The 14,951-nt window shown below is 35.0% G+C and overlaps 1 protein-coding gene and 1 pseudogene across 1 annotated transcript in view; both read left to right on the top strand.

The window, feature by feature from the left end:
- LOC143397552 (cadherin-related family member 4-like) overlaps positions 1-14,951 on the top strand; it is a 156,342-nt gene that overhangs the window by 11,388 nt on the left and 130,003 nt on the right. Inside the window, exons 4-8 of the mRNA XM_076853690.2 lie at positions 6,549-6,643; positions 8,290-8,412; positions 10,122-10,225; positions 11,505-11,650; positions 13,708-13,890. Of these exons, the coding sequence (XP_076709805.2) occupies positions 6,549-6,643; positions 8,290-8,412; positions 10,122-10,225; positions 11,505-11,650; positions 13,708-13,890 (651 nt within the window). The remainder of the gene's footprint in view (positions 1-6,548; positions 6,644-8,289; positions 8,413-10,121; positions 10,226-11,504; positions 11,651-13,707; positions 13,891-14,951) is intronic.
- Positions 2,237-3,912, top strand: LOC143404314 (RNA N(6)-adenosine-methyltransferase METTL16 pseudogene; annotated as a pseudogene).

Genomic DNA, 14,951 nt, shown 5'->3' with positions numbered 1-14,951 from the left:
AGGATATGAGGGGATAGAAGGTGTACACTCAAGGATGACAGAACTCCTACAAGAGTTTATGGATTATTAAGACCTTGCTGGTTAAGATTTGGAATCTGTATATGGGATTTCACCTGCTTTGAGAACTTAATGGCTGTTCAGGAATCTTGCCAACTTTGATTTTCCCAGACAATTCTTCCAGAAGTACTTAGAAATCTTAGTGTAATTCCTACAGATGTGCAGTGCTCTTTTTTTTTTTTTTTTTTTGCCAAGAGAAGGAAGGTTAACCGTGTAAATGTTGAAGAAAAGTCAAGTAAGATGGACAGTGAATATCCACTTGGGGTCTGTTGGTCTGGCCTCATGGAGGCAATGAATAACATTTGGGGAGCAGTTTCTATTTGTAGAGAGAAGCAAAGACTGAATAGGAGATGAAGAAGAATATAAACTGTGGCCCTGAGGGGTAGGAAAGAGACAGGAACATGGGGTATGCTTAAAATAAAGGATATTTTTGTTTTCTTTTCTATTTTTTTTTTTTTTTAGTAATGAAAGAGACTTGAACAGTTTAAATGAGAGGTAAAGTTAAGAGTCAAGTCTCACAGAAAGAACAGATGAGACAGCTTGCCACGAACAAGGTGTATTTTTAATGATGAAATTTTCTCCTTTACCACAAAAAAAGGGAAGAATATACACATATAAATAGGTTGGTATATCCTGTGGGAAAATATCAGCTATCACTAGTCTAATTGTTTCTTTTTATTCTGTGTGATAAGATGAGAGCTTCCTTGTGAACAGCAAGATAGAAGGCAGGGGAAGGGGTAAGAGGTTTGGGGTAAAAGATAAGATTTGAAATAATGGTTGTAAAAAGTTGAAGAGCAACAGAATAAGAGATCAGGGTGAAATACAGTCAATCCTCTAATAATTCTCTTAATAACCAGTATATTAGGCTTATTCTGCAAAGTACAGCAAAATCTGATATTTATCCAACTATTAAAAAAGCTAAAAAAAAAACCATTAAGCTGTGTTCTATTTGAGTCAAAAAAAAGGGGGTTCTGGATACCAGCATATTACTAACACATGATTTACTTCATTCTTTTTAAAAAATTTTATTATCTTAAAATCAATTTTTTTATTGTTGATTTTTTTCTTTAAGTAAAATGAGTTTGGGGATGTTTTATTCATTTATGTATCTATCTAACATAAAGCAATTATGGTACACATAACAGAATAGAATTATATATATATATTAGACTCAATTTTTCTGGTAATAACAACAAAAAAATAATAAAGCTAACAACAAGCCCAATATTAATATTTTATTTTTTTGCCTTTATTTTTTTGCCTTAACTTCAGTTTTTCTGGGTTCTTTCTTGTTTAACACAAAGCCTCACAGTAATATGGAAATTTGAGATTTTGTTAGGATTTGTTGAAATTATTTCTTTATTAGTTTTTAATTTACTTAAAGTTTTGAAATTTGGTTATACTCTGTCTTCAGGTTATGCTGAGGGCATGGCTTTGGTGTAATGTTATTTCTTCTTTTTTTCTATATTGTTTTTGGAGATAATATTGGAAAACATGGTTCTAGATGGCCACCATCATACTCAGTTACCCCCAAATCTGGTCACTCATTTCAAACATAACTATGTTAGAAAAATTAAATTTTGTTGGGCAGCTTGTTACAATTTAATTTTATTACAACATATAAATTTGGTTCAACAATTTACGTAAGAAATATAAAAATTTTAAATGTCTTGTTACTCAACTTGAGTTAAACTTTATTTCCAGTTTATATTCCAAATAGGGTATAATGAAACACACACACACACACATATACACACATACATTCACAAATAATAAGCCAGAAACCAGTGAAATAATTAATTTAACCTGAATCCTTTATTCTATCTATATGTATTGTGGGTTGGGATTTTTTTTAATCATGGTCAAGAATGCAAAGATATGTTAAATGTGTGTGAGAGTTGGAGGTAAATCAGTTATCTATGTATCATGTGCTTCTGTTAGAAACAGAGTTCTTCATTGCATGACCCCATTAATCTAGAAATTGGAGCAGTGAGATCTTGTGTGACACTACCCTGTTGGCTCAGTAAACGCAGCAAAGATTGTCAGCCCATATGTGATACTCTTTCTCATGAACCTATAGTTTCTACAGATAGTGCTAAGAAGTGCGGGTGGCTTAAAATTCTGAGATTTTATAGACCCACACCAGGCACATCATTGGTCAGGAACATTGTTGTCAGAGATGGCTCTGAGTAAATTAATGCACAAAAGAAATAGATACAAGGATATACCTCCTGTTTTTGCATATCTGACATCTAAATACCCAGATTTTAAGCAGCATGTTCAGATAAATCTGAATGCAAGACTAAGTGTTAATTTTAAAGAACCTAAAGCAGTCAGAGCTCTAACTTGTACTCTCCTAAAGAAAGATTTTGGACTTTCTATTGATATCCCATTGGAGAGATTACTTTCCACAGATCTATTGAGACTTAACTATATTCATTGGGTGGAAGACCTGATTGATCATCAAGACTCTGACAAAAATACTCTCCAAAGAGGAATTGACATAGGTACAGGGGCATCCTGCATCTATCCCTTACCTCACTTGGAGCAACCTTAAATGGCTGGCATTTTATTGCTACAGAAGAAGATGATACGTATTTCAACTATGCAAAGAAAAATGTGGAACAGAGTAACTTATCTGACCTCTTGAAAGTGGTAAAAGTGCCACAGATACTCCTGATGGACAGTCTTAAAGAAAACTCTGAGATAATCTATAACTTTTGTATGTGCAGCACCCTCCCCACTCCTTTTTTGCCAAACAATTGGAAGCCTAGGGAGTAAGCTCTCGAAACCCTCAAAGACCTCCACCTAGTTCTGAAAATACAGGAGGTATCACAGAGATCATGGCAGAGGAGTTGAATTAGAATTTGTAAAATGATCATCTATGACAGTTTACAGCTTTAAAAAAGACTAAGGTGGTAGAGCTGTATGCTGGGAAAGAAATGTAGCCTGGCTCCACTGAAGGAAGAACTTTGCATCCAAGAGGTTCCCAAAGTTACATTCACTGAGTTTTGCCAAGGTTTTGTCAATGAGGTGGGCCTTAGCTTGGAGTTTTTATGATGATATCACAGTACCATCCCCATCACGTAAGCGAAGAAAATTAGAGAAGCCAAGAAAACCCATTACATTGTGGTGTTGGAGTCTGTGATGAAAGAATTATCCTTCAAAGAATCATCTTTGGGCTCTGAGACAGTGGAGGGCATAGTGGTTTTAACAACACAGATAGAAAAAAATTCTCACCGATTTAAAGGTCTAGCATAAATGAGTTCCCTGTGGAAAAGAGGGAGCTGGTCTTTCCCTGACAGCCACAGAAAACTCCTGAATTCATTTAAGGCGAAAGAAAAGAAAGGGAGTAATACAACTGAGGGAAGTGCCTCGAGCTCCTGAGGATGTCATACAGGCCTAGGAGGAGAGAAAAGCCATCCCCAGAGAATTGGGCAGTAGCCAGAATTTGGCCCCAAGCCCTCAGGATGGTATCCTGAGGGGTCTGCTCTGCAGAGGGTGAGTCTGCCACTATTGGGGGCCACTGCCCAAGGGGAAATTCCAGAACCCATGGAGGATGAAAGCGGTGAGGAAAGGGGAGGGGAGAAGTTTGTGGACAGTTGTAAAGTCTTTTGCAATGAAGCCCAGGATCCAGAGGCTTCTGAGAAGTTTAACAACCCAGGGGCTGAAAAGTGGGGGGAAGTCCCTCCAAGGAGCAGCTGGATATTACCTATTTAAGTGTTTGATAAACATTAAGAAGGAAATGGATGATGCCTTTGTTGAAATGCAGTGGGTTGGGGACAGAACAGAGATTTGATGAACCAGCTTTGTACCTGTATACATTACCAGATTTTTAGGCTTTTTGCTAGTTAACTCCAAACTTCTTGCAGTTTGAAGAGTGTCTACAGAGACTGGGGGTAGTGGCTCAGCTTAGCATGTGGAAGGACCCGATTTCTATCCCCAGTCCTCCTCTAACCCCCCTAAAAAAAAAAAAAAAAGAGAGAAAAAAATCTATTAAACAGATTGTTTGGAGTAGCCTGTATGGTGGCAAGAGGAATTTCACCACTGGCCCATTGGTAGTATTGTGTGAAATTATCTTAAAAAGCAGAAATCAATTAATTTATTTTAAAGTTATAGGGAGTTATAGTACAGTGGTTCAGGAAGAATAATTATGGTTATCAGCAAGAACAAAAACCTGTTTGTAAACTCAGGAGGGACTCGAAGCTGACTCGAGCTGGTCATCTCAGCTTTGGACTGAATTTATGAGGTCAAAGATCTTTTGTGGTGTCTGGTCTGGGTCAGCACTTCCCAGAACATCATGGTCTCAAGTCCCCCAGTGTCTTCATAAGAGGAGACACTCTTGTCCTCCAAAGGAGACCAGAACAGAAAGGCCCCAGTGCCCACTTGGAGAGTCACCTTTAAGACTAAGCCTCAGACCCTGCGTACATGATTGGTTAATGTGCTTCAGTGCCCAGACATGAGCTGACCTGATGGTAGGTGGTGGAAGAGTTTGGAGGAGAAACCTTAGTAAGATCAGGAAGAAGGGCCCCTCTGCAGTATGCCTGGGAAATGGAACATTGCTGACTCCTGGTTATTTTGATGTTGCTTATTTCAGAAGCAGAATTAAGTGAACAAAACTCCTACATGTGACTGAGACAACAAAATACACTCATAACCTGACTTCCAACCTGTTGGAAGTAACATTTTGTAGCCATTTTGCTGCTGTTTGATTTTTGTTAAACATATGAAGCTGAATGTGTTTTATTTTTAATATAAGGCAGAATTAAACTGTCAATACTGTTTGAATCCTGGGATTGGGGAAAATACTTTCATGGGTAAATGATGATCAAAACGTGAAAGAGAAAAAGGCACTGCGTGCAGTCATAGCTTCAGAAAACCTCACCTATTGGCAGGTAATTTGTTGCTGGTCAAGTGCTGCTTCATGTATCTTCCCTTGTAATCCCTTCTGTACATTTACCTGCTAGCACTGGAGCATTCTGGGGAAAAGCTAACTGTGTCATCAGAACAGGTTTCCAATTGAAATGCCAGGGTTCAGCAAATACCTCTGGAAAGGATTCTTGGTTTTTGTTCTCTTCGTGTCTCAGTAAACCATCTTGATGCTTGACTCTCACAATTCAATTTTGCACCACTACCCTAGTATTCTGTTTAGAGTAAATTCTTTTGAGTCTAACACCAGAGCTCCTTGCCCACTCCAATGAAGATGGCTTAGTTAAGCCTCCCTGTTGAGAGGTGGCTGTTAGGGCAGAAAGCCAGTGACTGTGGCATATTTTGGTGGCGGGTAGATTAGATCCTCAGCAAAGGCATAAAGGAATGAAAATATTTTGTCTCACTTTGGCAGTAGAACTGGGGAAAGAAGTTATTTTAAACCCAGTTATTTTAAACCCAGGGCTCTTTGCATACTAGACAAGCATTAATACCACTGAATTCTATCCCCTGCCCTTTATTTTGTTTTGGGACAGGGTCTTGCTACATTGCCCAGGCTGGCCTCAGACTTGTGATCCTCTTGAGTAGCTGGGACTACAGGTGTGCACACTGTGCCCAGCTAGGAAAAGAGCATTTTAACCAGTAACCAGTGCTTGGAACCTAGTCTATGAACCTCCAGAGAATCCTAGGCCTCCTGGAATTATTTCTAAAAGTTCTGTTATGGAAAGACTTCAGTGAGATAAGAACTTGAGCACATGGGGGTGTGGGCTTTTCAACTTCCTTTTCTCTCCTTATTCTGCTGGAGTTTTCAATTTCCGGTCAGAATATCTACTAGTGGACTCAAATTGAGGCTGAGACCTCAAATTTATAACTGATAAATTTGTGTTGCTGAGGCATAGGATAGGCCTCTTTTAAAGACTCCTCCTTGTATATTGCTGATTTGCCCACTAAGAAGCCTGTTCTAGTTTCCATGAGTGCCTGCTGTTTTCACACTTGATAGCACTAAGGGAGGGGGGGGGGAGGAACTCACTCCTCATCTTCACCAGTTTCTGTAAGACTTTCAAGACTCTGCACTCCACACTGACAGCACTTCTTCAGGCTGGACTAGCCCAGACAGTCCAAGAAGAGGACCAGGCTACTACTACTCAACTTGCCATCTGGATGACCTTCAATAAGACACCTTCTCTTGGGAGGTCCTAAGCACCTATTAGCCATAAAAAAAACATTAGGAACAACTCTTTGGAGATAGCTGACCTCGGGATCATTCCCCAAACCTGCTAAACTTTCTATTGAGACATCAAAAAGACTTCCCTTGCTGGGTATGGTGGAGCATGCTTATAATCCCAGCAGCTCAGGAGGCTAAGAAAGGAGGATCACAAGTTCAAGACCTATCTCACAGGCTTTGCCAGACCCTGTCTCAAAATAAAAATGAAAAGAACTGGATATATAGATATATCCAGGTAAAACACCCCTGGATTTAATCACTGTTGGCAAAATAAATAAATAATGAAAGCACAATATACTTTAATTTTTAATACACTATGTTGATTTTTTTTTCCTCACAGCTACCTTGGAAATTGCTGAAGACTATCCATTATTTCAATCAATTTATAGAGTGATTGCCACAGATGAGGACTCTGTAAATGGTGATCAGCTGATGGTACGTGGATTCCATTGTGTGAGATGCATGTATTGCTTCAGCAGACAGAGCAATGCACTGGAGATGTTTCTTGGGAGTAGTTGATACAATTTGATAATTAAAGAGCATATAATGAAGTTAGAAATCACTAAAATGCAATTTTAGTGTTAATTTTAGTGTTAATTTTTAGTGTTAATATTTGTGTTAATGTTGAAAATGGTATTTTTAGTTTCTTGAAATTTATATGAAAATGATAAAGTAACTTATCCTGGAGGTGTGGGCTAAGAGGAAAACATCCATGGTGAGAGAAAACTAGGGCTTTGCTTTTTGAAAGCCAATCAGAATGGTTTTATTTTTCTATGTCAATAACACATGTGAAATATAAATTAATATTTATATGTATAGACACATACATACATGTTTCAGTATCCTAATTACTAAGTATTTAACCCAAAGAAACTTGCTTTTTTCATAAATGATTTATGTTTGTAATGTCTCTTAAAGAGTTGGCAAAATAAAAAGAACTTATAATCCATAAAGTTCTATCTGGAGAGTTTAGTTGTGCACTGAACTGCAAAAGTCAGCACGCTGGCTCTGCAGCTGTTCTTTTTGAACACGTATTGAAGTAGTTTACTACTTCTAATTTAGTAACTCACAGTATGAAGTAATGAAGTACCAAATGGCAGTGGGACTGTCAGCTGGCTGCCTGGGCTGTTATGGATTTACCACTATTAGTGATAAGATCCTGGGGAAGTCACTTAATCTCTCCTGCCCTTGGAGTCCACAATTGTAAGAGATTTTTTTCCCTCTTTCCCTAACCTTCAGTAATGTATTTGCTGTCAGTCAAAGTATTCAAAATCCCTGTGGAATACTCCAAAAAATTATTTTGTTGTAGACTAGCTGGTATGAAATTGTTAAGAAACATGAGATCCTTTCCATTAGATGATATATTTTCAAAAGATTAAAAAAATAACTTATAGTTCAGTTGAAAATAGTTATTTCTAGCTCTGTCATTTGCAGAAACATGAGAAGTACCAGAAGGTGATTGTTTTAAAATTTAGCGTTTTGAAAAATAATTACATTGTTAAGGATAGAATGCAAATTAAATTGAAAAGAAATACACAGAAGTAATTGAGCTTCTTCTTATTGAATTTTTATCTCATTTGTAGCTAAAATTTACTATGTTAAATTAAGTCAAAATTAAGGAAAGATTTATCTGCCTCTCCCTCACCTCAAAGGTGGTGTCAAATAAATTCAAAGTAAAATGAAGAACATAAAATATATCACAAATTGTATATTCAAGTGTATGAATACTTGAAATTCATTTATACTCATAATTCTTGTTTTGTTTTGTAAAATTTAAAGTGATGAGTTTAATTATGTGTTATTCAATCAAAGGTACATTAATTTGAAAAATCAGAATTATGTATATTCTTAAAATTTTCTTAGAAAAATGTAGAGTGTTGTGCAGCTCTATTAAAAAGTAGCAGATGTTTCCATTGTGCTTATAGGCTAAACAACTGAATTATTTTTCAAGTACTGTGAATTACAACTTATCAGTGATTCTGATACTAACTAGATCATGAAGAAAAATTGAAATTAATTATATTTGCTATATTATTGTATGCTATAATCTTCTATTTCCTTGGTATGTTTTATTTTTCTAGTACACCATTGAGACACAGTTATCTGGACCAAAGGAAGGAGCAAATTCTTTTGGAATGGATCCTGTAAGTGGTGTTGTTAGCTTGAAAGGTGGAGACCCCCTGGACTTTGAAGCTGGATATCATGTAATTAATATATTTATTAATTTTTCTATACAGAGTGAAAGGGATTTTTAGAAATAATTTTGAATTCTTCATGAAAAACTAAGAACACTTTTATTTTAAAGAAGGGTAGTGTTTTCTGAGATTCACTTGTATTTTTACAGCTAAAAATCTAGATCTGAACCTTATTGTTAGCAAAACATACTGATTGTTTCTTGACCTTTTAGATTAAAATTTAAATCCTTCTGCATATCAAAGGAAATGGATGAAACTTAAAATGGTCAAGTTTTCATATTGAAACTGACTATTCATACCCTGCCTCATTTAGAATATTAGCCAAGGTAGGATCAAGTATAAGCCTTATGATGAACTTGAGACTAACATGGTGGAAAAGAATATTTCTGGTAGTTCTATGAGAAACATAATGTAAGGAAAGCATTTTGAGGATGATTTTTTTTGCTTTTGAGTGAAAAAGGATATGTAAGTAGGAACAGCTGATTGGAAAGAAACCAGCTAAATGGCTATTGAGATAGTCTCTCCACATTAAAATTATGTGTGAAAATTGAGAAATAGAGGATGTTATTATCATCATCACCAGTGTTATTATTATTGTAAAAACATTTCTGTTCTCAGAAATGCCTCCATATGTAATGATTCAATAAGGTGACAGAAGAAAAAGGGACAAAAGGCAAGATGCAAAACATTACAGTAAACATAGAGAATGAATTGCTGATTAGTTTTTTGGGAGAAGGAAGTGATAATATTTAAAGATGATCTCAACATTTTTGTCTGAAAGACATAAATGGAAGAAAGCAGAAGAACTGTATTTAAAGATAATTTGGTTTTGTTGAATGTTGGAGTATAACGGAGAGGCCAATGTTACATAGCTTTTAAATAATTTGAGTACTAGGAATGCAATATGAGATTAGAACGAGGTGGAAAGGAAATGGAGGTTATGCCTAAGAGCTATGTATTTATGTATTTTTCAGATGTATACTTCTAACCCTCCCCTGCCTCACTTCCACTGCTGCCTTTACTTCAATCAATTTTCTATTTAATCCTTCTTCAACTTTCGACTATGTACCCTAATGAGATCTGAATTACCCATCCAAGAAACTGAAGTTTGGTACAATCACTGGAGGGTTTACCCAATAGAGACTCAGACATTGTGGGTGCTTATTTAATGTTTGCTCAGGAAAGGCTCATAGTGGAACTCTTAATGCCTCAGTGGTGTACTGTTTTTGTTTTCAAAGGGACAGCTGATGATCAGAATAAATATCTAAGGACTGAGATGTATGATAGGCTGACATGAAATGTATTTGAGATCTGTTAAGCTTCTCAACTCTTCAGAAGTTATAGCAAGTCCTGGAACCCAGAGTAGCTCCTTGTCCTGTCTAGGGTTTACCATCAAATGCATTAGATTTGGGGTTTATTATTGAATCTAAAACTTGTTCATAGTTTTGGTTTAGTTGCTTCTATATTTAGACATATAGTCAAACTATACAGACCTCTGAGTAAATTTAATGCCATATAAATTGAAGCTATTTTGAAATTTACTACTAACCTAAGTAAGAAAGCCCTTGTATTTATTTTAACTACCTGGAAGAAAAATAAAAAGCTATATCTAATTGGAGAGAAAAAGGTCAACCTAACAGGAGACACACTGTAAAAATACATGTGTATTTCCAATTACCAAATAGTATATTACAAAATTTCTAAAAACTCTTTTCCAGGTTTTCCAGCTTGCCCTGAGAGCAACAGATAAAACAGGTCTGTTCTGCCAAGGGACACTAATTATCAAGATTATAGACATAAATGATGAGAAGCCTCAATTTGAGTAAGCATATTTATAATTACTTTTACTAAATAACTAGAATTTAATGCTAGATAAAAGCAATACCAAGATTACCAAGTTGTCATCCCTGAACACATTTTTTCATCTCTTTAGAGACATAATACATTAAATAACAGTTAATGAAATAGAAAAGGAAATTATTGAAAGTGGTTCAGAATGTCAATATGAGGAGTCACATTATGCTGAGGTATAAAGGAAGAACCACATTGGATTTGGTGATGAAGTACGTAGCATCACTCACTCACTTCACTTTACTTAGACACTACATTCCTTTGAAGACTTCCTTGAAAAATCTCTCCAGTCCCCAGAATCAGTCTTCCCTTTTCTGTAAACTTTCAGCAAACTTAGCATCTCAACAATTACATAGCATAATAGGTCTTTACAACTGTATTGCCTATTAGCAGTGAGATTTTTGAATGTTAGGAGACAAGGCTTAGTCATCTGTGCATAAACTAGCATAACATATGGTAGATTATCAATAAGTATTTGATGCCTTGAATGAAGGCAGAATGAGAAAAAGATGTAAGTTTCAAAAATGTCCTAGAATGATCAGGGACTTTAAGTATGACTCAAAAAGGTGTGTAATAAAGTTCCCAAAATCAGGGCTGAAGTTGTGGTTCAGTGGTAGTGTGCTTACCTAGCATTCATGAGGCACTGGGTTCAATTCTCAGCACCACATTAATTAAAGATGATAAAGTCTATCAACAACTAATATATATATATATATATATATATATATATATATATATATATTTAGAAATTAGAAGTTTTTTTTAAAAAAATAAAGTTCCCAAAATCATCTCCATGGTTGCTCTAATAAGTTGCAATTTTGGCTACCATTTCATCATACCAGATAATAAGATGAAAATGGCCATATTTATTACCTTACGTTCAATTGGCAACTATTCCATATGTTGGATATCTGGAATAACAGAACTATATAATTCCATTCTGCTTTTCATTTTTCATCTCTTTTATGTCATGGTATCTTTGATGCCTGGCAAGGGACCAGAGACTATATTATTGAAAATTAATGCTTTTGCAGAAACTAAGTAACTTTGTGCCACAAATGAATTTTCTCCACATTTGGATAGCTCCGCCAGCTCCGTGACACTTCAATTCTTGACAAGAGGAAGTAGTATTATCACAAATCTAAAACTTTCTTCAAAGTTTGACACAACTTGCATTTATGTGTGTAAGAATTTGTAAATTTGTAAATCTCCAACTGTTTTTTTCAACTCTGTCTTTAACTTTCTTTAAGGCCATTTCCTCTGGATTCTATTAATGTGACTGAAAAGAAACCTGTAGGAGAAATTATAGCAAGAGTAAAAGCAACTGATCGAGATGAAGATAACAGCATCACTTATTCCTTTAAAACTCAGCAGGAAATGTTTGGTTTGGACCCTCGTGAGTTTTAGATACATTTCTTGGAGCCTACTTTGGTTAAACATTCACTATATATCTCTATACATTTTTAGAACTTGGCCTGGTTCAACTACCCTTTCAAAATTAAATGTGGAGAAACACACATACCAAAAACGTGGCATTTATAATTGCTATTTTCCTACTGGTTAAAATGGCATTTTTATGAAATAATGGGTGATATAAACTAATTTTTTATAAGTGGCCATCATTTTTTTAAAGCGAGAGAGAGAATTTTTCAATATCCATTTTTCAGTTTTTGGTGGACACAACATCTTTTTTTTATTTGTATGTGGTGCTGAGGATCAAACCCAGCACCCGCACATGCCAGGCGAGCGCGCTACCGCTTGAGCCACATCCCCAGCCCAGTCGCCATCATTTTTCAGAGATAATTAACAAAAAAGGCATCTGTGAAATCCTTGCAAACTATATGACACATAAGTCATAATTATTATCTCCCAATTTTTTTTTTGTAGAGATTGGGACTTTTCATGGATAATTTGATTAGCATATTTGGTTATGGATAGATTTCTATGTGGAGAAGATTCCGTTTCTGAAATTTTCTTATAGGCTGTTGAGATAACTTATTTTATTAGTAAAACATTCACTATATATCTCTATATAGTGGGTTCAAGCAGACAATCAGAAGCACCAGGGGTACATTGAGGGAGCTTCTTTAATACTCTCTGAAAGGCTGTTCTAACATAATGCTAGAACTTGAAGTTCACAAGGCAAGAAATCAGGAAGAGAAGACAGGTATAAAGTGTGGTAAGTTAAGGGTAGACTAGAACATAGAAGCATCTGATAGACCCCACAAGTATGGACTGAGATCCACATTGGTTCTTATTGTCTCTGACCTGGGTGTTGTTGGTAGCTCATGAAAGCTGGGGCATTTCATCATAGGGCTGAGCACACATACCTGTTCAGCAAGTCAGAGAAATTGGAAGAACTACAGCAGGTCAGGTAGTTGCAGGCTCAGCTAGCTAGTTTACACCAACAGTGATGAAGGGGACCAGCCAAAACATATGTAAGGAACAAAAGGGCTGCTGCTATCCTCATCCTTCACATTGGCCAAGAAGCTCCCTTATGACCCACATGAGCCAAAACACACACAATAATTAGAATTGTGAAAAATAAAATTTGGCTTAGAAGAGTTGACATATTTCAGAATCATCATACTGATCAACCAACATTTGAGATCATTAATTTAAGTTCTTAGAGTTATTACCAATTTATGCATCTGTCTTTAAAATGCAAATGTCAGGCTGGGGTTGTGGCTCAGGGGTAGAGTGCTCTCCTAGCACATGTGAGGCACTGAGTTCAATTCTCAGCACCACATAAAATAAATAAATAAAATAAAGGTATTGTGTCTACGTACAACTAAAAAAAATATTTTTTAAAAGATGCAAATGTCATTGGGAGAAGAAACTAGTTAAGGACAATTTCGACAAGACTAAAGCCTTTGAGAGTTAGGAAGACACTCAGGATTAAGCCAGATGATTCCAGAGCAAAAAGACGGAATTCTGGGAAGGAAGGTAGGTAGGTGGTGGCAGCAGGGATAGTCTCTTATGCTTTGCAAACTTTCTTTAGTTTGATCTTTAAACTCATTTTTCATTTTTTATGCAATGAGATTAATTTGAAAGGCAAAAGCAATGAATGATTAGGATTTTGAAATGTTTTTACTAATTTTTAAGGTTCAAAAGCATTAGCAACAATTTATTATTGTAATTAAAATGAAATACAATGGTCTGTGTTTGCTTTTTTTTTTTACTAGTTGTAAACAAATAAATGACAATTTACAAACTTGGAGGAAAATTTGACAAAACAATTTTTAAATATGATTATTTTAAAATATAAGCATACAGTAAAGCAGAAGCAAACTATAAAATAAAGAAATATTTCCAATGAATGTATAATTGCTAACAATTGTTTTTCTCATTCACAGAAAAATATATCATTAAATAAATTTAAAAATTGTCAATATAAATAAACTAACATAAGCTTACTGATTTGTTAATTCTTTACTTTATTTCTTTCATTAGTTAAAGGTATAATCACTCTTCTCCAGCCTTTGAATCTTGACAACCCAAATAACTCCAAAACCTACCCTTTGGAAATTGAGGCCAGAGATAACGGAAATAATACCAACACTTACATGTTTACAGTTTTTGTGGAGAACATAGATGATCCTATTTCCTGTGACTCAAGTTTTTCAACAGGAGCAGGTATATTACAGGTTAATTTTATTTTAAAAAATATATTAAATGATACAGCAGTAAAATTTAAAAATAAAACCTAGAATTGTAGTTCAAATTTACTTAGTTTTATTAAAAATAATTTAAATCCTGAATACAAGATATAACATGATTTGGAAAAGAAAACACTATATTCAAATTGCTATTTTTTTCTTTGTGTGGTAGATAGAGGATAGGAGAAATGACAAAATTATTCTAAGTTTATCTGTCACATACAAATTAATGTGTGGCTTTAAAAGATGCCAAATACCAGAAAATATAAATAACAAAATATATTTTTCACCTACTATATTGTTCAAGACATAAATATAACAGGAAAAAAAGGTAATGTTATATAGACATTGAAAAATTAGCAATTTTAAGTTCGGATTTTTTAATAACCACACAGAATATTATGGTAGTAAATATTTGTTTTAAAAACTGATTACAATCTTTCTCCCAGAATTTGTTTCTTAGAGTTTATCTTTGCCAAAATATTAAAACATGGTCAAGATGTATTGCAAAACTTGTAATAAGCATAACTTTGAAATAACCAAAATGTTTAACTATAGGAAATTGACCAAAAGTTTGTATATATTTTAATGAATTACTACCTAGTCTTTAAAAATTACCTTTTAAAAAATAATAGGCATGAGATGACAATGATATACACTTTAGTTTGCTTAATTTTGTGTACAATGATGTTATTGTACATTGTCCCCCCAATAATTATAAACATATGCTATTTTATTTAATCATTTCTTTTTTGTATGCGTACAGTAAATTAGTCTGAACATGCCTGACTTTTTTTTTTTTTTTTGGTTTCTGTCTGTTTGTTTTGGGTGCTCGGGATTGAACCCAGAGGCACTTTACCACTTAGCTATATCCCAAGCTCTTTTCGCTTTTTATTTTGAGACAGATTCTTGCTAAGTTGCCAAGATTGGCCTCTAACTTGCAATCATCCTGATTCAGCCTACCAAGTCACACAGTGCCTGGCTCTACTGTTAATTTTTAATGTCTCATATTAAAAAACTCTAGCTTTAATTATAAAA

The sequence above is a fragment of the Callospermophilus lateralis genome, chromosome 1 (genome assembly GCF_048772815.1).
Source record: "Callospermophilus lateralis isolate mCalLat2 chromosome 1, mCalLat2.hap1, whole genome shotgun sequence".
Taxonomy (NCBI): domain Eukaryota; kingdom Metazoa; phylum Chordata; class Mammalia; order Rodentia; family Sciuridae; genus Callospermophilus; species Callospermophilus lateralis.
The sequence above is the reverse complement of the archived record's forward strand: the minus strand, read 5'-3'. Positions and strand labels throughout refer to the sequence as shown.